The sequence below is a fragment of the Podarcis bocagei genome, assembly GCF_964188305.1.
Source record: "Podarcis bocagei genome assembly, chromosome: 14".
Lineage (NCBI taxonomy): Eukaryota > Metazoa > Chordata > Lepidosauria > Squamata > Lacertidae > Podarcis > Podarcis bocagei.
The window spans coordinates 49,526,449-49,554,195 of NC_138139.1; the positions used below are offsets into that span (position 1 = coordinate 49,526,449).

The 27,747-nt window shown below is 46.6% G+C and overlaps 1 protein-coding gene across 5 annotated transcripts in view; it reads right to left on the minus strand.

The window, feature by feature from the left end:
* The window catches only part of LLGL1 (LLGL scribble cell polarity complex component 1), a 93,339-nt gene extending 73,060 nt beyond the window's left edge, over positions 1-20,279 (minus strand). For 4 of the 5 annotated variants that reach the window (XM_081169407.1, XM_081169406.1, XM_081169405.1 and 1 more), the window contains exon 1: positions 19,827-20,279. In XM_081169407.1, coding sequence (XP_081025533.1) covers positions 19,827-20,030 — 204 coding nt within the window. In that variant the 5' untranslated portion in view covers positions 20,031-20,279. Of the gene's footprint in view, positions 1-15,221; positions 15,315-19,826 lie in introns of those variants that run through there. The other variant, XM_081169410.1, reaches the window with a different exon arrangement.
* Positions 20,280-27,747: the final 7,468 nt, after the last annotated feature.

The following is a 27,747-nucleotide window of genomic DNA, read 5'->3' on the forward strand; positions in this document are numbered from 1 at the left end:
CTCAAAAAGTTTGCTGACCCCCTGGTCTAAAGCATCTCATCTTGGAATCTCTCATTCCCAAATTTTTAAAGGAAGGGAGCAGCAGGCTAGGGCAGATTAAGACAGCTACATTCCCCCCCCCAAGCACATCTATTCTGCAAGAATCAGGCAAACTTAGAAATACACAAAGGCATCTGATACAGGACCCATGAAGGTTGTCCCAAGTGTTGCGAAGTCATCACGACTGGGCAATCGCAGGGGCGACGGCGCATATATTTTATCAGAACTCTTATAAAAACTTTAAAGGCAATAGCAATGGGATGAGAATTACTGGAAACCACATCAGGTGCCCCTTTGCAGAGATGAGGAGGCGGCAAAATCCCCAGCACTTAATTTTTCCGCAGGAAAAGAATCTCCGTTTCGCAGAGTTCGTGAACGGGTGACGGCTGCAAATAAATATCCGCCAACTGTTTACTAAAAGCAAGTAAAACAAACATGCTAGATGAGATACGCTCTAGGGTAGGCGTGACTCCCCCCATTTCCTTCTGAGCAAATTTACAGTGGGCAAAGGCAAAAGTGGGCAAAACAAGGAATTTCTCCCCCTTCCTACAGAAGGCTAGTTTCTACACACACCTCTCCAGGCAAGGGAGAGAGACCTTATCGAAATCCAAGGACACATTCTGAGAAAAGTTTCACTGAAAAATTCAGCCCTGTGAACTTTATCACCGGATGTCCCTGAGACCCAAACACCTGGAAGAAGGCCCATTAGGGAAGGTGTCTATAGGAACTGCACCCAATTACAGCGACTTACAGTAAGAAAAGCCTCTTTGGACTGTTGTTGTCAGGCAATCTTCAGTTTGCCTCCCCGAAACAATCTCCGGGATTAATTACCATCAGAAGACAAACACACACTTGCCCCTAGCTTTGATTTAATTCTCTCCAGTTGGAGTTCAGCCCTGGCTCATGATAAAACCAGGAGTTTTTTTGCTCTATCGCAGAGAGACTTCTTTTTAAAGGGTTGGGTTTGTTTGTTTTTAATATCCTCCTTCTGCATTGGTGCAGAGCTTCTCTCCCTCTCATATAACACTAAAACCCAAGGTCACCCAGTGGTATCAACAGGCAGATGTTTTCAAAATGAAGAAGCTGCACCACTGCATAGCTTGTGGGACTCCCTGCCACAGGATATGGCGATGACCATTGGTTTGGGTGGCTTTAAGCAGGTGTGTCTGGGGAAGGGCCACAGCTCAGGGGCAGGAAATGCAAGCGGTCTCAGGTTCGAATCCCCAGAATATCCCCCGCCTGAAACCCTGGTCAGTTGCTGCCAGCCAGTGATGGACTAATGTGCCTGGCTCAGTGTCAAGGCAGCTTCCCACAGCACAGACCCTGATTAGCCATGATGGCTAAGCGTATGGGTAAGCAAACTATGGCTGGATCCGGCCCAATCGCCTTCTCAATCCGGCCCACGGAAGGTCCAGGAATGAGCGTGTTTTTACATGAGTAGAATGTGTCCTTTTATTTAAACTGCATCTCTGGGTTATTTGTGGGGCCTACCTAGTGTTTTTACATGAGTTCATTCCCCCCCCCAAAAAAAATCTAGTCCGGCCCCCCACAAGGTCTGAGGGACAGTGGATCGGCCCCCTGCTGAAAAAGTTTGCTGACCCCCAGTGGCGTAGCGTGGGGGTGCAGGGGGGGGGCCAGCCGCACCGGGCACAACATCTGGGGGTTAGGGTTAGGGGGCGCAAATCCACGGGTTAGGGGGCGCAAATCCATGGGTTAGGGGGCGCAAATTACTTGCCTTGCCCCGGGTCTGACAACCCACGCTACGCCACTGCTGACCCCTGGGCTAAGCGGAACCTCCAAGGCATTCTACCTCTTAGCAGCATTTTCCAGGAAGCATCTGGATGGCCACTGCAGGAAACGGAATTATGGGCTGGAGACACCTATTGCCCCGATTTCAGCAGGTAACCCTACTGCATCCCTGCCTCAATAGCAACTGAACAACACACTCAGCCCCAAAGGCAAGGGTGGGATGCCAGGAATTTATCCATCAGGGCAGAACAAGAGAGCAACCTCGGGAAAGCTCTTCTGGGTCTGGCCACTTGGGCCTCACACATTCTTTAAACTAGTTTTTGCTCTCCTAGGGCACCGCCGATTCTTCCTCAGCACACAGCCTGGGGGTGTCTGAATGAGACAGGGTGCCTGAGAACGTCTGGATGTTGCTTCTGAGATCCAGCCTCCCCCAAACGTGATCGGAGAAGCAGCAACAGAGAGATAGGGAGGTCAGGCAGAGGACCTTAAGGTTCGTGAATAACCATAGTTTAGAGGTCCCAGGACCCAAGGAAGTCAGACTATCCTCCACCAGGACCTCAGCCTTTTCTGTGATGGCTCTTGTTAGGTTGTGGGCGAACATATCAGACGACACAGCGATTCTTCAAACAGCTCTTCTTTATTCAGATGCCAGAACTGGTGGAATGCTCTGTCCCATGAGACCAGGGCCCTGTAGGATTTAATCTCCTTCTGTCGGGCCTGTAAGACAGAGCTATTCCTCCTGGCCTTTAATTTGAATTCAGCCTGATCTTTTATTTCCCTTCTCTTTCCGCCCCCTCCCCTTTTATGAAGATCCCCTGCTCTGAGACCCCACAGCTAATTCTCCCCTGGTCTCCTCGCTGGCCCAAGTAGGACCAATTCAGCCAGCTAGCCCTGGGGATTATCTAATTGATTTTTGAATTTTATTGTCATTCATGTTTTTATATTGTATTTTATGTTGTTTTTTGTAATCAAGTGTTTTAAAGTGTTTTAAATTGTTTTAAATTTGTTGTTAGCTGCCCTGAGCCCGGTTTTTGAACCGGGAAGGACAGGGTATAAATAAAAAAATATTATTAATATTATTATTATTATGCATTTCAGCTCAGGACAGGCAATGCCTCCTTCTCAAGTCCCTCCGCTGGCTTCCTAAACACCATGAACCGCTCCAGCAGTTTGGTGGTTAGAGCAGTGGTTCTCAAAAGGTGTGGCGCGCCACACTGGTGTGGCAGGAGAGGTTGGCAATGTGGCCAGAAGGTTCACGGACAATCCAAGAATCATTTAAACATTGCAGTGCAGTGCAGTGCAGTATAGAGTCACAGAGTTGGACGGGACCCTAAGAATCATCTAGTCCAGGCTTCCCCAACCCGACCCTCCAGCTGTGTTGGGACTACAATTCCCATCATCCCTGACCACTGGTCCTGTGTGCTAGGGATGATGGGAGTTGTAGTCCCAAAACAGCTGGAAGGCCGAGTTTGGGGATACCTGATCTAGTCCAACCCCCTGCAATGCGAGAATACGCAGCTGTCCCATCCGGGGATCGAACCTGCAACCTTGGCATTATCAGCCCCACGCTCTAACCAAATGAGCCACAGTATCAAAACATTTCTTTCAATTTGTGGAACATGGCTAGATATTCCAGAGCACTGGCTCTTCTTCTGACAAATATGAAAGAACAGAAAAGAGAAAGGCTTCTTGGTGTGGATGAGGAGATGAGCGTTTGTTTGCCTCCAATTAGACCTTGTAGGAATGAGATCACCTGGCAAAATCAAGCCCACGCCTCTCGCTGAGTTTGTACACAAACTTAAGGCACATAGGCAAGCAGCTCATTTATAATTATATCTTGGGAATGACTCATGTTCTTACGTAGCTGCATTGTTTTATATCTTCTGCATGTCCTATGATCATGTTATAAAGTAGTTCTATCCTACATTATAAATCAAGCACTGCTAGGTGCCTGTTCCTTTTTGTTCTCCAGTGTATTCCTTACCAATACAGTCGTACCTTGGAAGTTGAACGGAATCCATTCCGGAAGTCCGCTCGACTTCCAAAATGTTCAGAAACCAAATTGCGGGTTCAGATTGGATGCAGGAAGCTCCTGCAGCCAATCGGAAGCCGTGGAAGCCCCGAAGGACGTTTGGCTTTCAAAAATCGTTCGAAAACCAGAACACTCACTTCTGGGTTTTGATTGTTCAGGAACCAAGGCGTTCGAGATCCAAGGTACAACTGTATGAGATTCGGTGTAGCGTGAATTTCAGAATTTGTTATTCTGAAAGGATAGCCCAGAGAAAAAAGATTGAGAGCCACTGGGTTAAAGTGCCAGACTGGGACCTGGGAAAGATCTCCACTCCTTGAATCAGCCACCATCCATCAACTTATGCTACCCGCACCCCCAGGGTTGCTGAGAGGATGACATAAGGGAAGAGATCCCCCTACGTCACCTTGAGCAACTTGGAGAAAAGGCAGAATATAAATGCAATCAGCAAACACAGAATTCCCCATCTCTATACTCAGAGCTTTCCTGCCAACCCAGCAGTTTGAAAGCACGTCAAAGTGCAAGTAGATAAATAGGTACCGCTCCGACAGGAAGGTAAACGTGTGCTGCTCTGGTTCACCAGAAGCGGCTTAGTCATACTGGCCACATGACCCGGAAGCTGGCTGCGGACAAACGCTGGCTCCCTCGGCCAGTAAAGTGAGATGAGTGCTGCAACCCCAGAGTCGGCCACGACTGAACCTAATGGTCAGGGGTCCCTTTACCTTTACTCAGAGCTTGTCCTTCAAAGCTCAAATCCCCGCGACAGGGTGAGCTCCCATTGCTCGGTCCCTGCTCCTGCCAATCTAGCAGTTCGAAAGCACATCAAAGTGAAGTAGATAAATAGGTACCACTCCGGCGGAAAGGTAAACGGTGTTTCTGTGCGCTGCTCTGGTTCGCCAGAAGCGGCTTAGTCATGCTGGCCACATGACCCAGAAGCTGTACGCCGGCTCCCTCGGCCAGTAAAGCGAGATGAGCGCCTCAACCCCAGAGTTGTCCGCGAGTGGACCTAACGGTCAGGGGTCCCTTTACCTTTACCTCTCCTCACCCACCCAAAGATTCTGTTCTTTCCAAAGGAACCCGCCCAATTCTCCGCTGCTGCCTCTTCGGCTTGTGCCCCAAACCTAATCTTTGCCCTTCAGTTTTTCCCTGCTCCCCAGATTCAAAATTATCCTAGAAAACAGACATCACCATTTCCGGATGAACAAGCACGTAGGATTGCACAATGAGCATTCCCGACAGCATTGCTGCCCGCACTGGAAAAGCCACAAGCCATCCTACCTCCTGAAATTAATATTTCCTGCAACATGTGAGCAACATACAGGCACTCTCTGCGCAGCCCACCATGATCTGGGGAGCCTGCACCCCCTCCCAGCCACCCCAGGAGATCAGCCAGTAACTGGGGAAAGGTCACTGGTCCTCCACAGCTGAGCAATACCAGCACAGAAAGCTTGGCTGCATGGGGATTGTCAGAAAGGCAAAGTCAAAGCTTCTACTCTTACTGATCTGAACGCAGTTGGCATGGGGGTTGGCGTCAGCGTATGGGGAGGGCAAAATCATGTTTCTGTCTATGCAGAGAGTATGTTTGTGTGTGTGTGTTCAGGAGTGAACAGGGCAAGGAGACTGTAGACCCCAGCCACACACACTGCTGTGTGGCCCCCCAGACTGCTTCCATGCGGCCCTTGGAGCAAAAAGGTTGCCTGATCCACGTCTGCAGACACCCCTTCCTGGTTGCATCCACACTGAACGTCTTAAAGTACGTAAGAGCCGTGTGGATCAGGCCCATGGCACGTCTGGACCAGCATCCAGGGGCCAAACAGCTGGTTAATATTCTGCTAAATGTGTTTGTGAGAAGCAAAGGTTATTGTTTTGTCGCTTTCGTTTTTAACTACAGTGGTACCTCGGGTTAAGTACTTAATTCGTTCTGGAAGTCCATTCTTAACCTGAAACTGTTCTTAACCTGAAGCACCACTATAGCTAATGGGGCCTCCCACTGCCGCTGCACCGCTGGAGCACGATTTCTGTTCTCATCCTGAAGCAAAGTTCTTAACCCGAGGTACTATTTCTGGGTTAGTGGAGTCTGTAACCTGAAGCGCCTGAACCTGAAGCATATGTAACCCGAGGTACCACTGTATTTACAAACCCGGAAGTATATTTCTGGGGTTCGCCACGCGCGCAATACAGTGGTACCTCTGGTTGCAAACAGGATCCGTTCCAGAGCCGTGTTCACAACCTGAGCAGAAAACAACCCGTGTCTGCGCATCTCGCAACTCACCGCTTCTGCGCATGCGTGTGATGTCATTTTGAGCGGCTGCGCATGTGCGAGTGGTGAAACCTGAAAGTAACCCTTTCCCGTACTTCCGGGTCGCCATGGGACGCAACCTGAAAACAGTCAACCTGAAGCAAACGCAACACGAGGTATGACTATAATGCTCTATCGTGCCGAGCGCATACGCGGCAGCGCTCTATCGCACCATGTGCAGAACAGGCACCTCCGGTTGTGGAAACCTGAGGAACTGACTGAAGCTCCGGAACGGATCCCGTCCGCAACTGGAGGTACCACTGTATTTGTATTTTTATCTTGTATTTTATCCTGTGAATGACCTGGAGATCTTGTGCCAAAGGGCGGTATATAACTCTAATGAATAAAAAATAGTAAATAAATAAAATTCAAATGCAAGAGCAACTCTTCCCTCCTGTGGTGAAGCACCACTGCCTCTGACTTTGGAGCTCAGAACATAGCCGTCCTGACCAGGAGCCCTCGACAGCCCTCTGAATTGGTCCAATTCTCTTTTAAAGCCATTCAAGTTGGCGGCCATCTCTGCCTCAAGTGGGAGAGAGTTCCACAGTTTTAATGACGCACTGTTGCGTGAAGAAGGGCTCTCTTTTATCTGCCCCAAATCGTCCAACATTCAGCTGTGCTTTGGATGCCCCCAGAGTTCTGGTGTTAAGAGAGAGGGAGAAAAACTTTCATCTCCCTGCCTCCTCCGTTTATGAACTTCTATCATGTCACCTCACATACCCAGGATTAAATTTATGCGCAGAGAGGCCCCCAGAGCCTCCAAATTAAGAAGAGCTCATTGTCCTCCATCACTGGGCCATCTGCCTGCGCTCCTCGCCACACAGATGTTTACGCCGAAGAAGCAGCCCCCTCCCCGTGGGACCAGTCAGGAGGCCTATCCAAATTAAATAAGCTTTGCCTCCCTTGCCAAAGTTCAAAACAGAAAGAGAGAAAAATGCAGGAGGATTCAGAGACCTACAGAAAAGTAAGGTTTGCCTGCCACCTTTTAAAAAATAAAAGTGTTTGATTCTTGTGCATTTAACAGGTGAAACATTTCTTGGGTTGGAGATTTTGCCATCGCTTTGCCTTCTAAATTCTTACATCCAAGGCTATGTTAGAGACAGAAGAGTAGAGGCCTTAAACAAGAGAAATCATTTGGCATTAATTATTAATAATAATAATAATAATAATAATAATAATAATAATAATAATATAGCATGATCAGAGAGGGACTTATCACGGACTTATTCTTCCCTTGCAAGAAATGGTCAAGCCACTGTGATAGGAATTTTATGGTTTTAGATATATAGTAATATTCATAACTGCACATACATAGATCAGTACAGGAAGGCCAACGTGGAACCATTTTGATTCCTAAACTGACCAAATCCTTTCTCTGCAAGGTTAAAAATGGAAAAGCCTCCCCATTGTGTCTTCCTTTAATCTGTGTTTGAATAAGGTGTGAGCCTGTGACCTGGCCCAGGAAATAAGTATTTTAGCATTACAAAAGAATGGCCAGGCTCCCCAGAAAATCCAATCAAGGAACCTGCTAGACAGGAGATAAACAAGGAGAAGAGAAAAACAACATTTAAATTTCTGTGATGTAGGTGGGATGTATCTGAGGGGTGGTCTTAGGTTACACCCCTTCTGTGATGTATGCATAATGTTTCTGGGGGTGGTCCTGATCTAGAGAAGGGGAATTTCAAAAGTCTTTATAAGGCCTTGCAGGCCATTGTTCTGGGTCCTCTTCCTCTCCTGCGTGTGAGGGGAGTACCCTGTTGCAACAGATCAATAAAGATCAAGCTTACTAGCTGCTTTGCTTCTCAATATTCTCTGGTTGGCCTCTGTTATTTTCTCCTACCAATAGGGAACCTATGTAAGGACTCTATATGGGCTCTTGGATACCCCATAAGGGAAAAGGGCAGATTTTTATTTACAACAGATGGCGACCACGAAGGGACTTTTGGTTACCCGGATTCTGGAAGCGAGGAAGGACTGGTTATCCAGCGCGCACCAGGCAGTTTGCCAGGAGGAATAACCAGTCTTCCATCGGTCCCAGGGTCTGGCAATAACTTGGAGTTCAGCGAGGCTAACCAGGGGAAGCAAAGCTTGATCAGGCCGGCCTTAAACAACCAGTCAAGACATCGTGGGATCACCAGGAACAGTGCATGCGGAAGTGAGTATTAAGTAGGAAACACGGGTAGTGGGTTGGGGTCTCTAAACCACAGCAACCAAAATTCTTTAATTCTTCCTTTTCCCTTCAAATCTAAAATTTCTACTTTTTTCCTCATCTAAAAATTGCCTTCTCCTTTCTGTCCCCTCAATCTCAACACCAGCCCTAGCCCTTCGGAGTATGCCCAGGCAAAGGTTGTGTGTGATTTCTTAACTCTGTATGCCAACCTATTCCTTCGGAGTTTTGCCCAGAAAGGTTGTGCAATTTCTTCTGCACTGAAAACTATAATTCCCAAAACTATAACTCCCAGGTGTAGCCGCACCTCTGCCATGGCGATCTTTGTTAGAGATGACCTGTGAGCAGAGAAAGCAAGGGCACCTGATTCCTTTCCTTCTTTGTCATTTCTGAGTCCCAATCTGGCACTGCGCTACGCAAGCGTCCAGTAGGGAACTCTCAGGTAAGATTGTAAGAGGCAGGAGGTTGCTGTGGGCTCCCTGGCTGAGTAATGACCAAAGGGGGGGGGGTTGAGATCGCTGACCGCACTGTTAGCTTAGTAGCCAGGAAAGGCCAACAGCTGTACCAGCCTAGTAAGTCAGGCCAGACGAACGGCGGTGTGTCACAGTACTAATTCTCGGAGTTGTCCAAATTGAGTGTACTGTGGGTTATTTATTGTGTTTCCTGAAAAGTGGGGATAAAACCCCGACTGCAGTATAAAAGTAAAAGCTAGCGCTATTAAAATTCTTAAAATGGGTGCACCTCAATCAAAAGAAATGAACCCACAGACTCCTGATGGGAAAGAAGCCCAGTTGGTGCTTACTTCCCGCCTGGACTCTGACAGTCCCCTTCAATTTGTGTTTAAGAAACGTTTTTCCAGTGTTTAAATTGTGCTTAGGCAACATCCAGCAGCTGCTTATCTTAAATGTACCATCTAAAATAAAAATGCAAGCTTGCTCCAAATTCTAAATCTAAGGAAGCCATGTTGAGCCTTATCAATCTTAAAGCAAGACAAAATGGAGAATGGAGTGTGCAAATGTTTGTTATTTGAGAGAGGCTCTAAAAGAGTTTTCCTCCCAAGTGGTAAAATCCTGTATACGTGCTACTTGTGTTCTGAAAGGGGAATTACCCCACCTCCTTCCTCTAGTTTAAGTGAGGAGGGCGATTTAAGTCTAATGGTAAATGTTTTGTTGTAACTTTTGAGTTTGCAAGTACACCTGTGTTCCAGTCTAAGTTAACCTAATGTTTCTGCTGCAAAAGCCTAGTTGAGCCAACTGCTCTCTCAAGCTAAAATGCAGTGTATGTATTTCATTAAGCATATGCCTATGAAAGTATGGTGTTCCTTCTAAGAAAAATATCTGAGTCCAGTTTTAACTTTGATCTGGTTGGACAGAAGAGTTATTGTAAGGCTCCTGGTATCAGTCTCTATAAGACGTCCTGGCCTCTTTTCTTAGAAAATGCCCCCCCTTGTTTCATTCTGTCTCTTTCAGGGTTTTTTCCCCTTCTCCTTCTTATTCTGTGCCAGGTAAATTTACTCCCGAGTAAGCTTCCTTTAAAGGAAACTGCAAAGGGGGGGGGGCATAGATTAGGCTTACTATTCCTCTGCAAGTTCAGGAAAAATTGTTCACTCTTGTATTCCTTTTAAATCAAATCTATGGCTGTTTAAACTTTGCTTTATAAAAGATCCTCTCCCTATCTTAGGAAAAATGTTAACTTCAATCTTCTTTTAAAGATAATTTCTATAGGAATTTTCACTCTTTAGTCTAAGGAAGTAAACACTCACTCAAACTAGCTTCAAGATCTGTATAGAATTGGGTACTTTTATTTTCCTTTTCCTTAGTACATGATAGGCGCATGGTTCGTGATAGGCGCATGGCTTGTGATCTCTTCCCCAGTTGTGTCTGTGTACATAAGTATGTGTGTGTTTCTGGTAGTACAAATCTTGCTATGAACCCTGTATTTTAGGGTTGGACTAGATGACCCCAGGTCCCTTTCAACTTTCCCAATTTGTGGCTGATGAGTTGAAATCCAGCCCAGATTGCTCTTTGTTTTTAAAGGTGAGAGGTGAATGTGTGTGTTTCTGGTAGTACAAATCTTGCTGCGAAATCTTGCTGTGAACCCTATATTTTGGAGGGTTGGACTAGATGACCCCAGGGTCCCTTTCAACTCTCCCAATTTGTGGCTGTGTGGAAGACCATGTGTCTGCAAGCATTGGAGGGTAATTCTTAAATTCTGGTGTGGTAATGGAGTTGAAATTCAGCCTAGCTTTGCTTTTTAGTTTTAAAAGGTGAGAGGTAAAAGCCATGATGTTTTGAAGCACAACTGGTAATATCAAGCATTTGAGTGATTACAGTATTTATCATTTTGTCTACTATTTTTTTTTAATCAAACTTAAAAGTCAATTCAAAGTTTAAGCACATACAAATGAATAATCAAGTACAATTAGCCTTGGCCATTCCTGTAAATTAAGGCGCAGAAAATAATAATATTAATAATAATAATAATATTTTTTTGTCTGCAAATGGTAAGGCTGAAATGACTGAGAATGTTAAAAAATCCTATGAATTCTAACGCTCTGGCCATTTTTACTCATAAATAAGAGAGCGGTTGATTGTTCCGCGAATGGCCAGAGGGATATTAGCCCTTTCCTGTACATAAAGGAAGCTTGGGCTGAATGGTGAATACTTGAATTGCTGAGTTTCTCTTTTTGTTTTAAAATCTAACCCTATTTTAAAAAAAACCACTCCTTACCTGGCCATTTTTACTCATAAATAAGAGAGCGGTTGATTGTTCCGCGAATGACCAGATAAAATGACCAATAATGATAGCCCTTTCCTGTACATAAAGGAAGCTTGGGCTGAAATTGCTAGCTTTGGTGAATACTTAAATTGCTGAGTTTCTCTTTTTTGTTGTTTTAAAATCTAACCCTATTTTTAAAATCTACTCCTTACCTTTCCCTTCCTTATTCTAATTGAGCCAAAAGATGCAACATTTTCAATGGTATAAAAGGTTTGCTGAGACATGAACTCTGCACATGCACAGAGGCTAGATCAGCTTACAAAAGAGAGAGAGAGAGAGAGAAAGGAGGGGGGGAGAGAGAAGGTTTGGAGAGCCTGAAACCTATACAAATTTCTTTATGTAAAACTTTGAACCATTGAGGGAAATCACCCTTAATGTCTTGCCCCAGGGGCTAACAAAAGGTTCGCCTCCCAATGGAATTTAAATTTTATAAGTTTTTGTTTTTGTTTTTGTTTTTTTTTGGTGTGTGTGTGTGTATATGCCTATGCATTTTAGGAACAGCACTTCCTGACAGACCTCTCACATGAAATAATTTTCCCTTTTAACAGAGTGTCCTTTCTTTTCTCCCACAGCACAAATGATAATGAGGGGATGCAAACAGTGATTTAAATACTCTATAAAAAGTAATTGCATTTGTTTCTCTTTTGTCTTTCTTCCCTAAAAGCCAAACAGCAACTTTCTTTCTGTTCTGTGAAACAAGTCTGAATCCCTGCTGTATTAGTGACCTCTATCTCTTTGTGCCTTTGACATTTTTCTGTTCTGTGAAACAAGTCTGAATCCCTGCTGTATTAGTGACCTCTATCTCTTTGTGCCTTTGACATTTTTTTTTAAGTTACAAATAATCTGTTTTCATTTATTTAATCAGTTTCTCCATGATGTCTATGAAGTTAATCGAAGCACAACCAAACATTGTTTGTGGAATGGTACTTGTTTACCTTTGGCCTGAGCATTTCTTATTAATTCTGTCATTTTGGCTAGTGCAAGTTACTTGCACAACTTTAAAATTGCCATTCATTTTTTATTGGTATTAACTCATTTCCCAGTATTAACATTACAGCTGATGTTGTCACATCAAGAAACACTCTTTTATTTTCATTTGGGATGTTAGAATGCCAAAACAGATTACTTCAGGTTACTTATTAATTGTGTGTCTTAGCATTTATTTATTTTTGGTTCCTCATAGGTCATTTGTGTGTGTGTGTTTTACTTTGGGGACATGTTCATCACATGTTGAAAGTCAGTCTCATGAAGTTCTTTTATTGGATAGCACACGGTGAATTTTAAGTTTTCCCCATTGTTTTCCCATTTTTCCCCCCAGTCCAGTAGTAATCTGTGTGGTTTTGATAATATCTTTGTACTATTTAATAATAGTTATTTTCTGAATCTGATGTCTTTGTGTCAAGTCCATTTTCATCTAACTGGTAATCTAATTTTTTGCTTTCTTTTTATTTTTTAACCTTTGTATTTTTACAGTTCTCTTTCTATACATGTGGAGTAATTTTTTATTTTATAATATGAAAAGAACAACAACAACAAAAATTAAGTGAAGGAAAGCAAACAAACTTAGCAGATAATAACAGTAATTATGTGGAAATGTGATAATAATATTGAAATAAATAAAATGCTTAATGTGCTAAGATTTTTTATTATTTGCAGCTTCCCATGGAAACTGGAGGACATCCTTTTTGCCTTTTGCCCCTTTCTTGTCTAACTGTGTTTAAGTCTCCCCCAAAACCCTGCCCCCTTACAGGATATCACTTCTACAGATGTGCAATGATGAAAAGCAGCAACAACCCCTCAACTCACAAGACCTCCAACACCAGAGTTTTCAAAGTGCCCACAGTTATCTTGCAAGGACATTTTTTTCACTTGAACCTCAAGCCTCTGCTCCAGGATTCAAAAGATACATACGTAAAAGATCACAATTGTGTCAAGATATGCAACAGATATTTAATTATTTTGTTTTGTATTATGTGTTATTATGTAAGAATGTTGAAATGTGTCTGACCGTGTGAATTCCACAAAGGGGGGCAATTTATTGTGCGTAACTGTTTTTATATTTAATGTCTTATTGCTTACACACCAATGGAGAATTCTCATGCATTTTATACTTTCTAATAGCTCACACTATTGTGTAGTCCAATGTTTAGATAACCACATTTCATTGTCCCACCTGACACTATGCCAATCTTTCCCTATCCATTTTAATATGTGTTAAACCTCGTTTTGCCAAGGACAAACTTCTGGATCCATAAAACACCAGGTACATGAAGGTGGATATGCTTTGGTTTAGCAGGAATGATTCCTTATAGACTTAAATTGACTTATTTGGACAACTGCCCTTGTTAAGAATGGTTTTCTTTTAACAGATTGGTTTGAAGAGTTGAGAACCATGGGGCAAGATAAATTCAAATTGGACTCAGTTTGAATTGGGCAAGTGTATCCAGGCTGCAATTAGCTTTTTGGTCCTTTAAGTGCAAGTGAGCAACTTCTCATGAGCCCAAGACCACAGCCTATAATAAAATCCCATAGCTAAAGGCCAAGGCGAAGACCTCTCCCTCACGAGATGCCCAAAACCTGTGCCAGCTATGGTGAATGCCAGGCGACATGGTTAAATGAAAGCCCTGAGGGGATTCAACAGACAAGATGTGTTGCTGTAGCACTATGTCAGTGTGAGACCACAGAAGAGCTACCTTGACACCTGAGAACACTAAAATGGCGGGGGGGAAGCAAACTGCACTTTTCAGTCATTAGTGGACCTTACCTTCCTGCTAGGTGTAAAGCATAGAACACTATTGAGTAAATGGTCTCTCCCAAAGTGTTAGAATGCCACAAGTAATTTAGTAGCAAAACGCAACATGTGTTATTTTTATATGATATATTCATACAAAGACATCCATCTACAACATACAATGTTATTATTTGTGGGGCAAAAATTTTTAAGAAAAATTCTAGCCCCAAAGGGGGGAAATTGTGATAGGAATTTTATGGTTTTAGATATATAGTAATATTCATAACTGCACATACATAGATCAGTACAGGAAGGCCAACGTGGAACCATTTTGATTCCTAAACTGACCAAATCCTTTCTCTGCAAGGTTAAAAATGGAAAAGCCTCCCCATTGTGTCTTCCTTTAATCTGTGTTTGAATAAGGTGTGAGCCTGTGACCTGGCCCAGGAAATAAGTATTTTAGCATTACAAAAGAATGGCCAGGCTCCCCAGAAAATCCAATCAAGGAACCTGCTAGACAGGAGATAAACAAGGAGAAGAGAAAAACAACATTTAAATTTCTGTGATGTAGGTGGGATGTATCTGAGGGGTGGTCTTAGGTTACACCCCTTCTGTGATGTATGCATAATGTTTCTGGGGGTGGTCCTGATCTAGAGAAGGGGAATTTCAAAAGTCTTTATAAGGCCTTGCAGGCCATTGTTCTGGGTCCTCTTCCTCTCCTGCGTGTGAGGGGAGTACCCTGTTGCAACAGATCAATAAAGATCAAGCTTACTAGCTGCTTTGCTTCTCAATATTCTCTGGTTGGCCTCTGTTATTTTCTCCTACCAATAGGGAACCTATGTAAGGACTCTATATGGGCTCTTGGATACCCCATAAGGGAAAAGGGCAGATTTTTATTTACAACACCACACAGCTTATCAGTGGTGGCATGCAGTGGTCAGACTAGGACTGGAGAGACTTGGGTTCGAATCCTCACGCAGCTGTGAAGATCGTCAGGCAACTATGGGCCAGCCACTGTCTAGATTACCCTATCTTGCAGGAGGTTCCTGCGAGCATAAATGAAGGGAGAAGAGAACTGGGCATGCCCTCATGAACCCTGTGGAGGAAGGGCAAGATAAAAAATTCCCAGCGCATTTTGCATTTTCCAGCCCAGGTGCAAAATCATTTCAGGAATATGCCCAGTTTCTTCCTCATGCAAGAAGGGAGAAATCTTATCATTGCATCCCTAAATCAGGAAATTTAGGGGGGAATTGGGGGGTGGAGAAAGAGGAGATAAGAGAGGAAATTTCCCAAGGAAAATGCAGCACTCAGTGTTAACCTGAAACAGTTAATATCCCTCTGCCTTTCTCTGCTCCGAAATCCTCTGCAAATACAGGGGGGCAGAACACAGAAGTAGACACAAAGGTAGAAGAGATTGCGAGATATTTACCTAGAGAGCATAAGCACATTGATGTGCCTGGGATACCAGCTTGACGCAGTTAAGCTAAATTCTCCCCCGGCTCCTAACTCAGGCACTGAAACAGTCAAGCAGAGGCAGCCAGCAGGCTCATCAAGCCTGCACAACAAAGACGACGAAAAGAAGGAAGATAAAGACAGACTGTAAATCAAGGATTGAGGGACGAAAGCCTCCCCTTGGAAACAGACGAGATGTGAAGCAGAAGAACTGTGAGGTTTGACCTCTTTGTTGCCCAGTTGGGAGTTCAGGCAAGTAAACGAACCACTGCTCTAGCTCAGTGGCGCTAGACTAGAGCATGGGTAGGCAAACTTAGGCCCGGGGGCCGGATCTGGCCCACGGACGGTCCAGGAATCAGTGTTTTTTTACATGAGTAGAATGTGTACTTTTATTTAAAATGCATCTCTGGGTTATTTGTGGGGCATAGGAATTTGTTCTTTTTTCTTTTCCAAAATATAGTCCAGCCCCCCACAAGGTCTGAGGGACAGTGGACCGGCCCCCTGCTGAAAAAGTTTGCTGACTCCTGCGCAAGAGCAGCTGCCAGAGATCCTGGGTTCGATTCTCAACACCTTTCCAGCCCCACCTAAGTTCATTCAAGTTCATCCAGGTAATATTGGGATTTGAAGGCTGAAAAAATAATGGTTTATAGAAGACAGAATGCTTGGATTTTAAGGAATGAATATGATATGTAGCTGCAGGACAGAGCAGGAAATCCTTTTACTCTTTCTATATTTCTTTAGTTTTCCCCCACTTTCTCCCGCTGTTCTCCGTCTTTCTCCAGTCTCTCATTTTCTTATCTTTTCTGACCTAATTTCTCTCTCTCTTTTTTAGACTAAGTAGCTGTTTTCTCTTTATTACAAAAAGATACTTTGTAATGGGCATGTAATTTTGTGAATAAGTATCAATAAATAAGTTTCGAAAAGATAATAAATAAAGACCTGCCTAAAACGCCTGCAGGAGCTGCTGCCAGCCAGTGCGGGCAATGGCGGCTTGATACAGAGAGAGCCAGGGGTGGTGTTGCTGTGGTGAAAGTGCTGGACTTGTGCCCAGAAGACCTGGGTTCAAATCTCCACTTGGACGTCAAACTCACTAGGTGACCTCAGGGGCTGGTCACTCACTCTCAGCCTAACCCACCTCACAGGGCTGCTGTGAGGATAAAATGATCAGGGGGGGAAGTGCCTAGTTCCGCCTTCCGCCCCCAGAAGGAAATGTACTAAATAAATAAATAAATGAGATGAGGCAGTTTCTTGCGCAATTAAGTAATAAAGCCCACCAGAAACTGACAACCCAGCCTAGATTTGGCTTTTTGGAATACAGTGGTGCCTCGCAAGACGAAAAGAATCCGTTCTGTGATTCTCTTCGTCTAGCGGTTTTTTCGTCTTGCGAAGCAAGCCCATTGACGGATTAGCGGATTAGCGCTATTAGCGGCTTTTAGCAGCTTATCTGCTGATCGGATAACTCGCAAGACATTGTCGTCTTGCGAAGCAAGCCCATAGGAAATTCATTTTGCGAAGCACCTCCAAAACGGAAAACTCTTTCGTCTAGCGAGTTTTCCGTCTTGCGAGACATTCGTCTTGTGGGGCACCACTGTACGACGAAAGGAAAGGAAGACAGCAAAAGAATACTGCAGGATTCACTTATACCAAATGAACAGTAAGGAGGTATTGCCACTTAAGGTGATCAAATGCCTTGACAGCATCTAAAGCTAGAACGGTCATTGGTTCTGAACGAAGTTGGACCCAACAGAGAATATTGAGAAGTCGCCCAATAAGGAGCGCAGCAGACCTCCGTCTTATAAAACCAACTTGGCCTCTATCGATGTTGTTTGGTGCAATTATTGATAGCCTATACGCTAGCAGGCCTGGGAATAATTTAGCATTTTTTAAAGAGATGGGCCTGTATGACCCCTGCTTGTTCCCAAGCCTTACGGGTGGTATTTGCAAGTGAGCATGCAAATATTTACGCCACAGGGGAGCAGGTGGGCAAGAACCCCAGGCAAAACCGCTGGGAGATCCATGATTCCCAGATGATCTAATTATTATCATATATTTATTTATATCCCTATCCTGACAGGAAGTCAAGGCCGCTTGCAGATAAAATTGAGAACAGCATTTTCCTCTCCCCGGCCCTTAAGTCGGGGGAAGTGGACACTTGGCCCTCCCGGTGTTGTTGGACTACAACTCCCATCAGCCTCTGCCAGCACGGCTAGTGATCAGGGCTGGTGATGGGAATGAGAGGCCCAACATCTGGAGGGGCGTGGAGCCCCCCCATCCCTGCAATCAGAAGCAATTGTTACTTCTTATTTATTTGGGGGTTTTAAAAATCCACTTAAATGTAACAAAAATCCAATGGTTTTACTAATAATAATGGTGATGATGATGATGAAACATTCTGTAAAATTTCCTTTAAAAGGAAGCACAACTCATGTGTCACATACAAAGCTGAGTGGTGTGCAAAATTAAAAGTCGAAATTCCAGGAAAGCTAGGGTAGCAGAGTACAGTTTCTTCACACTTCCTGCGTATTTAGCACTGAAACCAGGGCTACAGAGTTCAAAATGTGAACTTCCAAGATACAATGGATGTCTTACTTAAAGAGTCGAAGGAGGAATTAGGATGCTTGGGGGGGGGGGGAGGAGAGAGAAAGTCATTTCAATAGGAGGAAAGATTCCGCTTTAAAAACCCACAAGACACACACACGCACAAAGGGCTTTTCAGCAGACTTACTGCAAAAAGAACCTTAATTCTTTTTGGAAGTTTGGCTTCCCAGAACTGCAACGAACTATCGTTGCAAGAGTTTTATTGCTTCCATCCTTGTATAAGGAAGATGTTAAAGGGTTTGTGTGTGTTACTGCAGGTGCCAAGGGGAGGGGAGGGGAGAAACCTCACAGCATCTCAAAGGGGGGAGGGAGAGAGCAAATCCAACCCCCAGTTTCTCCCTGAACCAAAATCAGAGGGCAGGACAAATGGTAGTGAAAAGGCAGGGAGCCGTTTACAAAGCATTAAGCATCGTTTAGGTCTGCAAAGTAAAAAAAGGGGGAGAAGGGAGGGGAAGAGGAGAGAGAGGCAGAAATAAGATTTTGTTTTTAATCCTCTCTCATCCCAGACCAATCTTTAGAGACTAGGAGAGAAGGGGTGGTGGGGTGCAGTGGGAGGGAGGGGATATTTTGCATGAAATGCAACCCGGCAGTGCGGCGAACAACTCCTGCCAAGTCGACAAACACACACACACACACACACACACACCATTCTCTCCTATACGAACTCAACATCACACTCCCGGAGCTCTGCTGAAGCAAGGATGGTGGCATTTGCAACATGAAGTAAATAAATAGCATTTAAAAGGAACAAGAAGCAGATCCATTCTTTGGCCAACTCCTCCCATTCGAAGGAGGAGGAGGAGGAGGAAGAAGAAGAAGAAGAAGAGGCACCCTAATCTTTGCCGGGGGTGAGCGTGGGAGGAAAGGAAATCTGTGCTCACACAGGAACACACACAAAACAATTGCAAGGTGCCATCCGGAGTCTTTGTTGGGTGTTCCCGAATTGCACCAAAGGGGAGACCCCTCTGGAAATTCCTTCCATGCCAAGGAGAGCAAAATTTCCTCCACAAAAGTGTCTCATCCATTCTTTCTTCTTTAACCTGACTCTTCTTTTCACATAACACACACCCAAAAAACCCCCCAAACACTGATATCCAGCCTGGTCCTTACTTTTGGGAACTGTTTGCACTTCAAAGGGAGAAGCTCCATTGTCTTACAAGAGCACCTTATCCAGATGCAAATGAGATTATTTGGGGGTGGAGGCATAGGGGGGGCAGCTGTTTCCATTCAAACATTTCTCTTTCTCTCTTTCCTCTCCCAGAGAGGAAAGGTGCAAACCCACCCACACCACTCTTAAGTTAGCTAGCAACCAGCCTGCCCCAAACACTGCCTTTCAAAAAGCGGGGTAGCTAAACCGGGCACCCGCACCCCATTTTCAAAGGATGGCTTGTTGGGCTGGCCCCTCACCCCAATATTGCTACTTCCCCAGGGGGAAATCTCTCTCCCCTCCCCCCAAAAGTGGGTCACAAATACACAGCCCCTCTTCCAAAAGACACCCCAAACTGATGTGCACCACCAAAGACTCTCTTGGGGTTGTTGTTGTTTGGGGGGGTGTTTCCCAAACACCCAGCTGTGACCAACAAAAGTGGGTCACAAATACACAGCCCCGCTTCCAAAAGACGCCCCAAACTGATGTGCACCACCAAAGACACTCGGGGCTTGTTTTTTTGAGGGGGGGGGGTTGTTTCCCAAACACCTAGCTGTGACCAACAGAACTGACCTCCACCCAAAAAAAATAAATCATAAAACACCCCCCCCCGTTCTTCCTCCCCCAGGGGGGGGGTGGAAATAAAGAGATTGAAGTCATTTGAGCCCAGGGAGATGAGGACCACCACCCCATTTCAGCAGAGGGCCGAGACCGCTTGCAAAAGTTGCGGGGCGAGCGAGGCGGACCCCAGCCCCATTTCGGGGGGAGCCCTGGCCAGGCACCCCGGGGGGTCGGTCGTGGATGGGTGGGGTGGGGGGGTGTCTTTCGGGTCCCTACCTTGTTGAAGGCGAAGAGGTCTTGCTTGATCTTCTCCCGCTGGGGGTCGTGGCCCTGGCGGCGGAAGCGAAACTTCATCATCTTGCCCGGGGGGGGCGGCGGCGGGGGGGCTCTTGGCCGAGGGGGGAACAATGCCGCGCGGGCGGCGCTTCCCCCATGCAGCAGAGGCGGCGGCAGCAGCGGCGGCAGCGGCGCCCTCCGCATCCAGCAGGAGCGAGCGCGGCAGATGCGCCCAGGTTGCAACAGCGCAGAGAGGGCTGGTCCGCCGGGGAGGGCGCGAGGGAGGCAGGCAGGGGAGGGGGCGCCCGAGCGACGCCCGCCGCAGCCAATCAGAGGAGACCCCGCGGGCAGCTCGGCTGGACAATGGGCTTGGAGGGAGAGAGAGGGAGAGAGAGAGAGACAGAGACCCAGAGGAAAGCAGACGAAGGAAGGCCGGGCGGCTGCTCGCCAGCTGCTCTGAACCCCTCCCGCGCCGCCTCTCTGCGCCTGCGCAGCGGGACCGAAGCCTGCTGGGAAATGTAGTTTTTTATATAAAAAAGTTGGGAGTCTCTCTCTCTCTCTCTCTCTCTCTCTCTCTCTCTCTTGTTTGCAGGTCAAGTTGCGTACAGACGAGCCCCAATATTTATCCAGTGAAAACACGGACGTCTTATTCCATGATGATAATATAATGATAATAAAAATAAATTCTGTGCTTCTAGAAAAAGAGGGGTGCCGGGACTCACCATGAAATGGTTACAGTAAATGCAACATTTTCAACCGGTGCTTTTCTTCTAGGAAAAGGGTGCCGGTACTGCGTGCCCCCTGAGTACCCCCGTGGAAAAAAAACAAAGCACTGATAAGAATAACAATATTTATATCCCTCTCATCTGACTGGGTGGCCCCAGCTGCTCTAGGCAGCTTCCAATATATACATAAATATAAAAAAACATTAAACATTTTAAAACTTCCCTAAACAGGACTGCCTTCAGATGTTTTCTGAAGGTTGTATAATTACTTATCTCCTTGGCTCAGGGGTCGCATAACTCCATACCCTCCAGCATTTCTGCGGTGAAAATAGGGACATCTTATTCAATAATAATAATAATAATAATTTTATTAAACATTTTTTAAAAAAGCTTCCCTATACACTGAAGGTTGTGTAGTTTCCTATCTCCTTGGCTCAGGGGTTGCAGAACTCCATACCCTCCAACATTTCTCCAGTGAAAATAGGGGCGTCCTAAGGGAAAGCGGGGCATTCCAGGACCAAATCAGAAACCGGGATGGCTTCTGCAAATCCGGGACTGTCCCTGGAAAATAGGGACGCTTGGAGGTTCTACTATTAATACTAAAACAACCACATCCATACCATAAATTCAAAGCACAATTATGCCACTTGAAATACGGTTCTTCCAGAACCATAGTTTGTTACGGGTGCTGGGAATTGTAAATGAAACTGCTCCAGTGGCCAGGTTAGTCCTGAGGGCCACCAGTTTGCAATGGGCTTATCGCCTTGTCTCCTCTGCCGAAGGCTCACTTTTATTCAGCAGCAAATACAGTGGTACCTCGGGTTAAGTACTTAATTCACTCCGGAGGTCCGTACTTAACCTGAAACTGTTCTTAACCTGAAGCACCACTTTAGATAATGGGGCCTCCTGCCACCGTGCCGCCAGAGCACGATTTCTGTTCTCATCCTGAAGCAAAGTTCTTAACCTGAAGCACTATTTCTGGGTTAGCGGAATCTGTAACCTGAAGCGTATGTAACCTGAAGCATATGTAACCTGAGGTACCACTGTATTATGGCATCTGCATGCTGAACCCGTAACAAAGTGTTCTCCAGGCAGCCTGCAATAAAGTCCGTCTGAAATAGCTCCCGCTGGAAGTTTGGGCCTTCAGGATGTAGCAGCCAATCCGGCACTTTGGCAGGGAGCAATGGTTGAATCAGGTTCTTCGTGTCTGCCGCGTAATCCTGCATTGCTTTCATAAACAAGATTCGTCAGATAAAGCCAGCTGGGAGTCAAAGGAGCAGGTTCCAGATCTCTGGAGTGTGGGGTTGTTTTGCTACTGGGCAGGGCAGAGGAAGGGCTGTGGCTCAGCGTCAGAACACATGCTTGCGTATACAGGAGGTTCCAGGTTCAAGTCCTGCCATCTCCAGCCCGGCCTGGGAGAGCCTCTATCTAAAGCAGGCGTTGGCAAACTAAGGTCCGGGGGCCAGATGCGGCCCCCCAGGCTCATAAATCCGGCCCGCGGACCCTGCCACCCGCTCGGTCAGTCCCTGCGTGGCGCATGCTGCCTGGGAGCTCTGCGCGGACGGGCCAATGGAGCGGCTGCTGCTCGTCAACAACGCAGGTGAGCGAGCGGCGCCAAGACACACTCCTGAGTGCGTGCAGAGTGCGTTCCTCCTCCAGGACCACAGCCAGCTGCAGAACCGGCTTGCAGGGTACAGTGGTACCTCGGGTTAAGAACTTAATTCGTTCTGGAGGTCCGTTCTTAACCTGAAACTGTTCTTAACCCGAAGTACCACTTTAGCTAATAGGGCCTCCTGCTGCCACTGCGCCGCCGCTGCACAATTTCTGTTCTCATACTGAAGCAAAGTTCTTAACCCGAGGTAATATTTCTGGGTTAGCGGAGTCTGTAACCCTAAGTGTATGTAACCTGAAGCGTATGTAACCCGAGGTACCACTGTATTTATGTTTTTCAGAATATAGTCCAGCCCCCCACAAGGTCTGAGAGACAGTGGATCGACCCATTGATGAAAAAGTTTGCTGACCCCTGGTCTAAAACCTTGCAGAGACGCAGTCGGTCAGTATATACCAAGGGTGGAGTCCAAATATGGCCCTAGGGTCCTCTCTATCTGGCCCCCAGAAGGCTCTCCAAGCCAGCCTGTTCCCCTCCCCTCCTTGAGTGCTTTGGGCTGTCCGCACACTATGTATTTAAAGCACGTATGTTCCCCCAAAGGATTCTGGGCACTGTAGTTTGTGAAAGGTTGCTGGGAACTGGAACTCTGCGAGGGGTAAAGCTGCAGCGCTCAGAATTATTTGGCGGAAAGGATGTGCTTTGGATGCATTTTAAAGGTTTGGCATGTTCACAGGAATGGAATGTGCCTTTGAAATCGAATGGTGCCTCTTGCTAGGTGTCGGCACCTGTAGAAAAGCCCTGGCTTTCATGTGGCTTGAATCTTGCCTATTGTACAAAGATGAGCGTCACAACTCCGGCCCAACCCCATTTCGCCTCTGGTGCACACAATACGGAGCCGATAGTCTGGCTCTGCATAGGGCAGGGTCCCCCCCCCCCAAAAAAAGGACAGTCATTCTTGCCTTTGAGCCAATCCCAATGAATACAGTCAGACTGATTTCCAAGTAAACATGTGACATGTTTGCACAATCCTTTGCTCTTGGATAAAATACGCAGGAGTTTGTCTCTTAAAAGCCTGGTTCAGGAGTTAAACAAGATTGGCACCTTGAAACAGGACACATCTTAGGGGAAATCCTGCCACAGGGTGCCAAGAAGTCCCGCTGGGTTAAATGGGGCTTCTTTGCAAATAAGTGTGCAAATGGTTACAAGCCTTTTGCTTGGGGTAGGGCGGTCCAGTCTTATTCATTGCATCTATATTCCACCTTTTCCTGCAAGGAGCTTCAGGTGGAAAACATGGTTCTCTCTCTTCCTCATTTAATCCCCCACAACAACCCTGTGAGGTAGGTTAGGCTGAGACAGTGGCGTAGCGTGGGGGGTGCAGGGGGGGGCCGGGCGCACCGGGCGCAACATCTGGGGGTTAGGGTTAGGGGGCGCAAATCCACGGGTTAGGGGGTGCAAATTACTTGCCTTGCCCCGGGTGCTGACAACCCACGCTACGCCACTGGGCTGAGAGGCTGGCGCCCAGTGAGCTCCGTGGCTGAGTGGAGATTTGAACCCTGGTCTCCCAAGTCCTAGTCAGACACTTTCACCATTACACCACAGAAGACTGTCCTTTGTTTGATGGGCTGGGTGGTCCATGTCTGAAAGATAAAGGTGGGGCTTGAAGTTGCTCATCAACACAGGCTGAGAAAGCACACAGCTTCACCGCTATCCTGAGATATACAGTATCATTCGATTTCAGATAGGCAACCACAGCAGCACAGAGACAGGCGCAGCCCTGCTCCAGCATTGCAAAGCTGGAGACAGTGCATACATAACCTGTTGAACTTCTGCCTGCTACAGGCCACCAGGGTAGGGGAAGGAGCCTTACCAGGAAAACAAATCTTGGCAGCCGTTTGTAGCACTTAGCTGATTTAGCTGGCAAGCCAGATCTCCTTGAAAGCAAGGCGACTCTTTGAATGTGTGCATTTAAAGGATCAGGGCCGCAGGTGGGGAACTGGTTCAGGCAGGGAGACTCCTTGGATTAATTGCCAAAATGCCTTGGCACCGGCTGCCGTTTTGCAAAATCCGTAGGCGTTTTGTTTATTTACCATGCGGCCTGCCTCTGCAAACTCTGATCCCTGTTCCTGACGCCGATCACAGCTTTGCCGCTTTGCCAAAACCTCTGCGACTGGTAAGGGAGAGCTTCTTGTTGTCTCCCTTTTCAGCTTTTCCAGGCTCCCAACCTCCTGAGCGATCAGAAATGGGCAAACTAGAGGCAACAGGCGCTGCCATCTTTCTAACCAGCTGACCTCAGCTTGGCTGCAGGAGAGCATCCATCTCCGTGGTATGGAAAAGATTCCCCCATCGATTTTTAGCAAATCAAGAGCATACCAGGCCGCCTTTCCTGGTTACGGTAGGTGACATTTACAGAAACAACAGCCTGGCTCTCAGTACAGTAATGCCACCTGAATGGCTCATGTGCCTTTAACTGGAGGTGAAGCTCCCACTTAGGGTTATCTTCACACCTGGAAAAGCTTCACCTGCTTAATTTATGTGATTAAAGGCAGAACAGCTGAGCCCTTAGCTTCTCACACAAACCTACAGTCCCCAGGACTCTCTGGAGAGGAAAAGGAATGGCTACAAAACCAATTACTGGGGGGACGGGACACTGGTGCGACTTCTATTTCTTGCACTCTCCACCTGCTAAGCGTCTATGGCCAGCCTGCTATTAAAGGGACAGAAGCAGGGCTGGTTGGAAGAAGTTGGCAACCTTTCAGGGACAGAATGCATTTGTTCCCCAATTCTGGTAAAGACAAACTTCTGGGTTTTTTTGCCTTTGGGAAATGCTCGTTTCTCTGTGCATATGTGACCTGGTCACAGAGCAAGCTGAACTCTGATTACTCAGAGACGGGTCTTCTTTGCTGAACCCAGTGAGATTTGCTGCTAAGTTAAGTGTGCTTTGGCAAAGGCAGATATCGGGGAGCGTGGCCGGTTTGGTGGCACTGGGAGCCACAACTATGAAGTCCAACGGAATACAAGAGGCAGGGGGCGGGGACCAGATTTTGGCATTGCACAGGGCCCTGCTGGAATTTGAGGTGCCAAGCTCAACCGCTGGTTTTGGACCTCAGCCTTCAGGGTCCAGCTCCCAGCTTTGACCCTCCTGTTCTACACACAGGCAGCAGGAAAAGATGCTGTTCAGAGACGATAAGGCAGGGCAGCAGCAAAGGGGTCCTGTTTCAAGCCAGGGGCCACATCCCCTTGGAGACAACCTTCCAGGGGCCACATGCTATTTGTGGGCAGGGCCAGAGGCAGCAGTGGGTGGGGCGATGGATGCAAAGTTCACCTCTGTACAGTAGGCTAGTTTCTAAACACACACACACACACACACACACACACACACACACACACTGCTCAGTAGCCTCTGTCCAGAGGCATTATCAGAGTTCAAGGACTTGCCCCAGCCAGGAAAAAAAACATTCCAGGTGCAAAGCAGGACACAGGGGCAAACTTTGGTCTTTCAAATTTCATCAACATCCAGGGCAAGGCCAAAATTCAGTGTATACCCCCACCTTTTGCCTTCCCTTCTGCTCAATTCAGTACGTCATAGTTGCTGTGCCCTGCGGTGCCCCTAGGCTCAGCACCCAGTGTGGTGGATCTACCCTAAATCTGCCTCTGCAGGGCCAGCGAGGGCTGTGGTTTGGGCAGTTTTGCCAGGGCTGAATAGAGAGACCTGAAGGGGGGGGTGCCCAAAATGGCCTCGCAGGCCAAAGGGGGAGACCTGACAGGCCATGTTTGACCCACAAGCCAGAGGTTCCCCTACCACTGGTCTGATGGTGTATTTAGAAGCTTCTTGAAATGCTGCAAGTTTTCCAAAAGTGACCGGTATAAGAGCCTGCACAATTTGTGCAATCAGACCACGCCAAGATGAAGAAGAAGAAGAAGAGTTTGGATTTGATATCCCGCTTTATCACTACCCAAAGGAGTCTCAAAGCAGCTAACATTCTCCTTTCCCTTCCTCCACCACAACAAAAATGCTGTGAGGTGAGGGAGGCTGAGAGACTTCAGAGAAGTGTGACTAGCCCAAGGTCACCCAGCAGCTGCATGTGGAGGAGCGGAGACGTGAACCCGGTTCACCAGATTACGAGTCCACGGCTCTTAACCACTACACCACACTGGCACCCCTGGTCTTCTGGATCCTGCAGTTTCCCCTCTGCAGCGCTCTCAGATTTGATCCTGGCTCCCTCCCCCAGAAACCTGCCGGGTTCCTCAGTGTTCTTCCACTGACCCCCGGAGTCCCAGGATTCTGCAGTTCAGATCTGGCAGCCGCCGAGTCCTGCAGGCATCCCGCGATTTCCACTGGGTTCCTGTGGCTTCTTTCCCAGGCTCCTTGGCACCAGCAGGCCACCATTGCGAGGGAAGGAATTTAAATTACTTTGCAGTGGAAAAAAGTATAATTAGGAACATTTGCATTTGGACGGGCGAGCATCTGGTTTGCAGTAGGCCAAATCGACACCTGGTGCAAATCGCAAATGTTGATGAAGGGGGTTGCTTCTGCGGGAGCAGGGCTTGGCGGACGCAAAGAGTTTGGGAAGGGGAGGAATTTGAGTCAGTTCACAACTGAAGGTCAGCCTACCTATAACTCTCGCTTTCCCCAAACAGTACAACCGAAGCAACAGCCGTTGATTGGAATCGGAACCTCTCCAGATTTTGCACTGCAGTTCTCCAGTCAAGTACAGTGGTACCTCGGGTTACATACGCTTCAGGTTACAGATTCCGCTAACCCAGAAATAGTGCTTCAGGTTAAGAACTTTGCTTCAGGATGAGAACAGAAATCGGGCTCCGGCGGCGTGGCAACAGGAGGAGGCCCCATTAGCTAAAGTGGTGCTTCAGGTTAAGAACAGTTTCAGGTTAAGAACAGACCTCCGGAATGAATTAAGTACTTAACCCGAGGTACCACTGTAATGTGTACAAAAAAATGCATTTATTAGGGTGAAGTGTGCATTAAATAAAGGCATCCCTTGATGGAAAATGACATCACCTTGATGATAAAGGTCTGTATAGTTAAAGCTATGGTTTCCCAGTAGTGATGTATGGAAGTGAGAGCTGGACCATAAAGAAGGCTGATCAACGAAGAATTAATGCTTTTGAATTGTGGTGCTGGAGGAGACTCTTGAGAGTCCCATGGACTGCAAGAAGATCAAACCTCTCCATTCTGAAGGAAATCAGCCCCGAGTGCTCCCTGGAAGGACAGATCCTGAAGCTGAGGCTCCAATACTTTGGCCACCTCATGAGAAGAGAAGACTCCCTGGAAAAGACCCTGATGTTGGGAAAGATGGAGGGCACAAGTAGAAGGGGACGACAGAGGACGAGATGGTTGGACAGTGTTCTCGAAGCTATGAATATGAGTTTGACCATATTCTCTTTTCAAGCCCTCCCAATTGGTGGTCGAGACTGAGTTCCACAGTTTAACTCTGCCCTGGGTGAAGCAGTCATTTCTGACACAGTTTTCAAGCAATGTAAGAAAAGAATTGTGTATATTTGAAAACGTGGTCAGCATTAAGATAAATTCAACAGTGTAAATAAGTTTTGACAGATGTCATAATGGAAT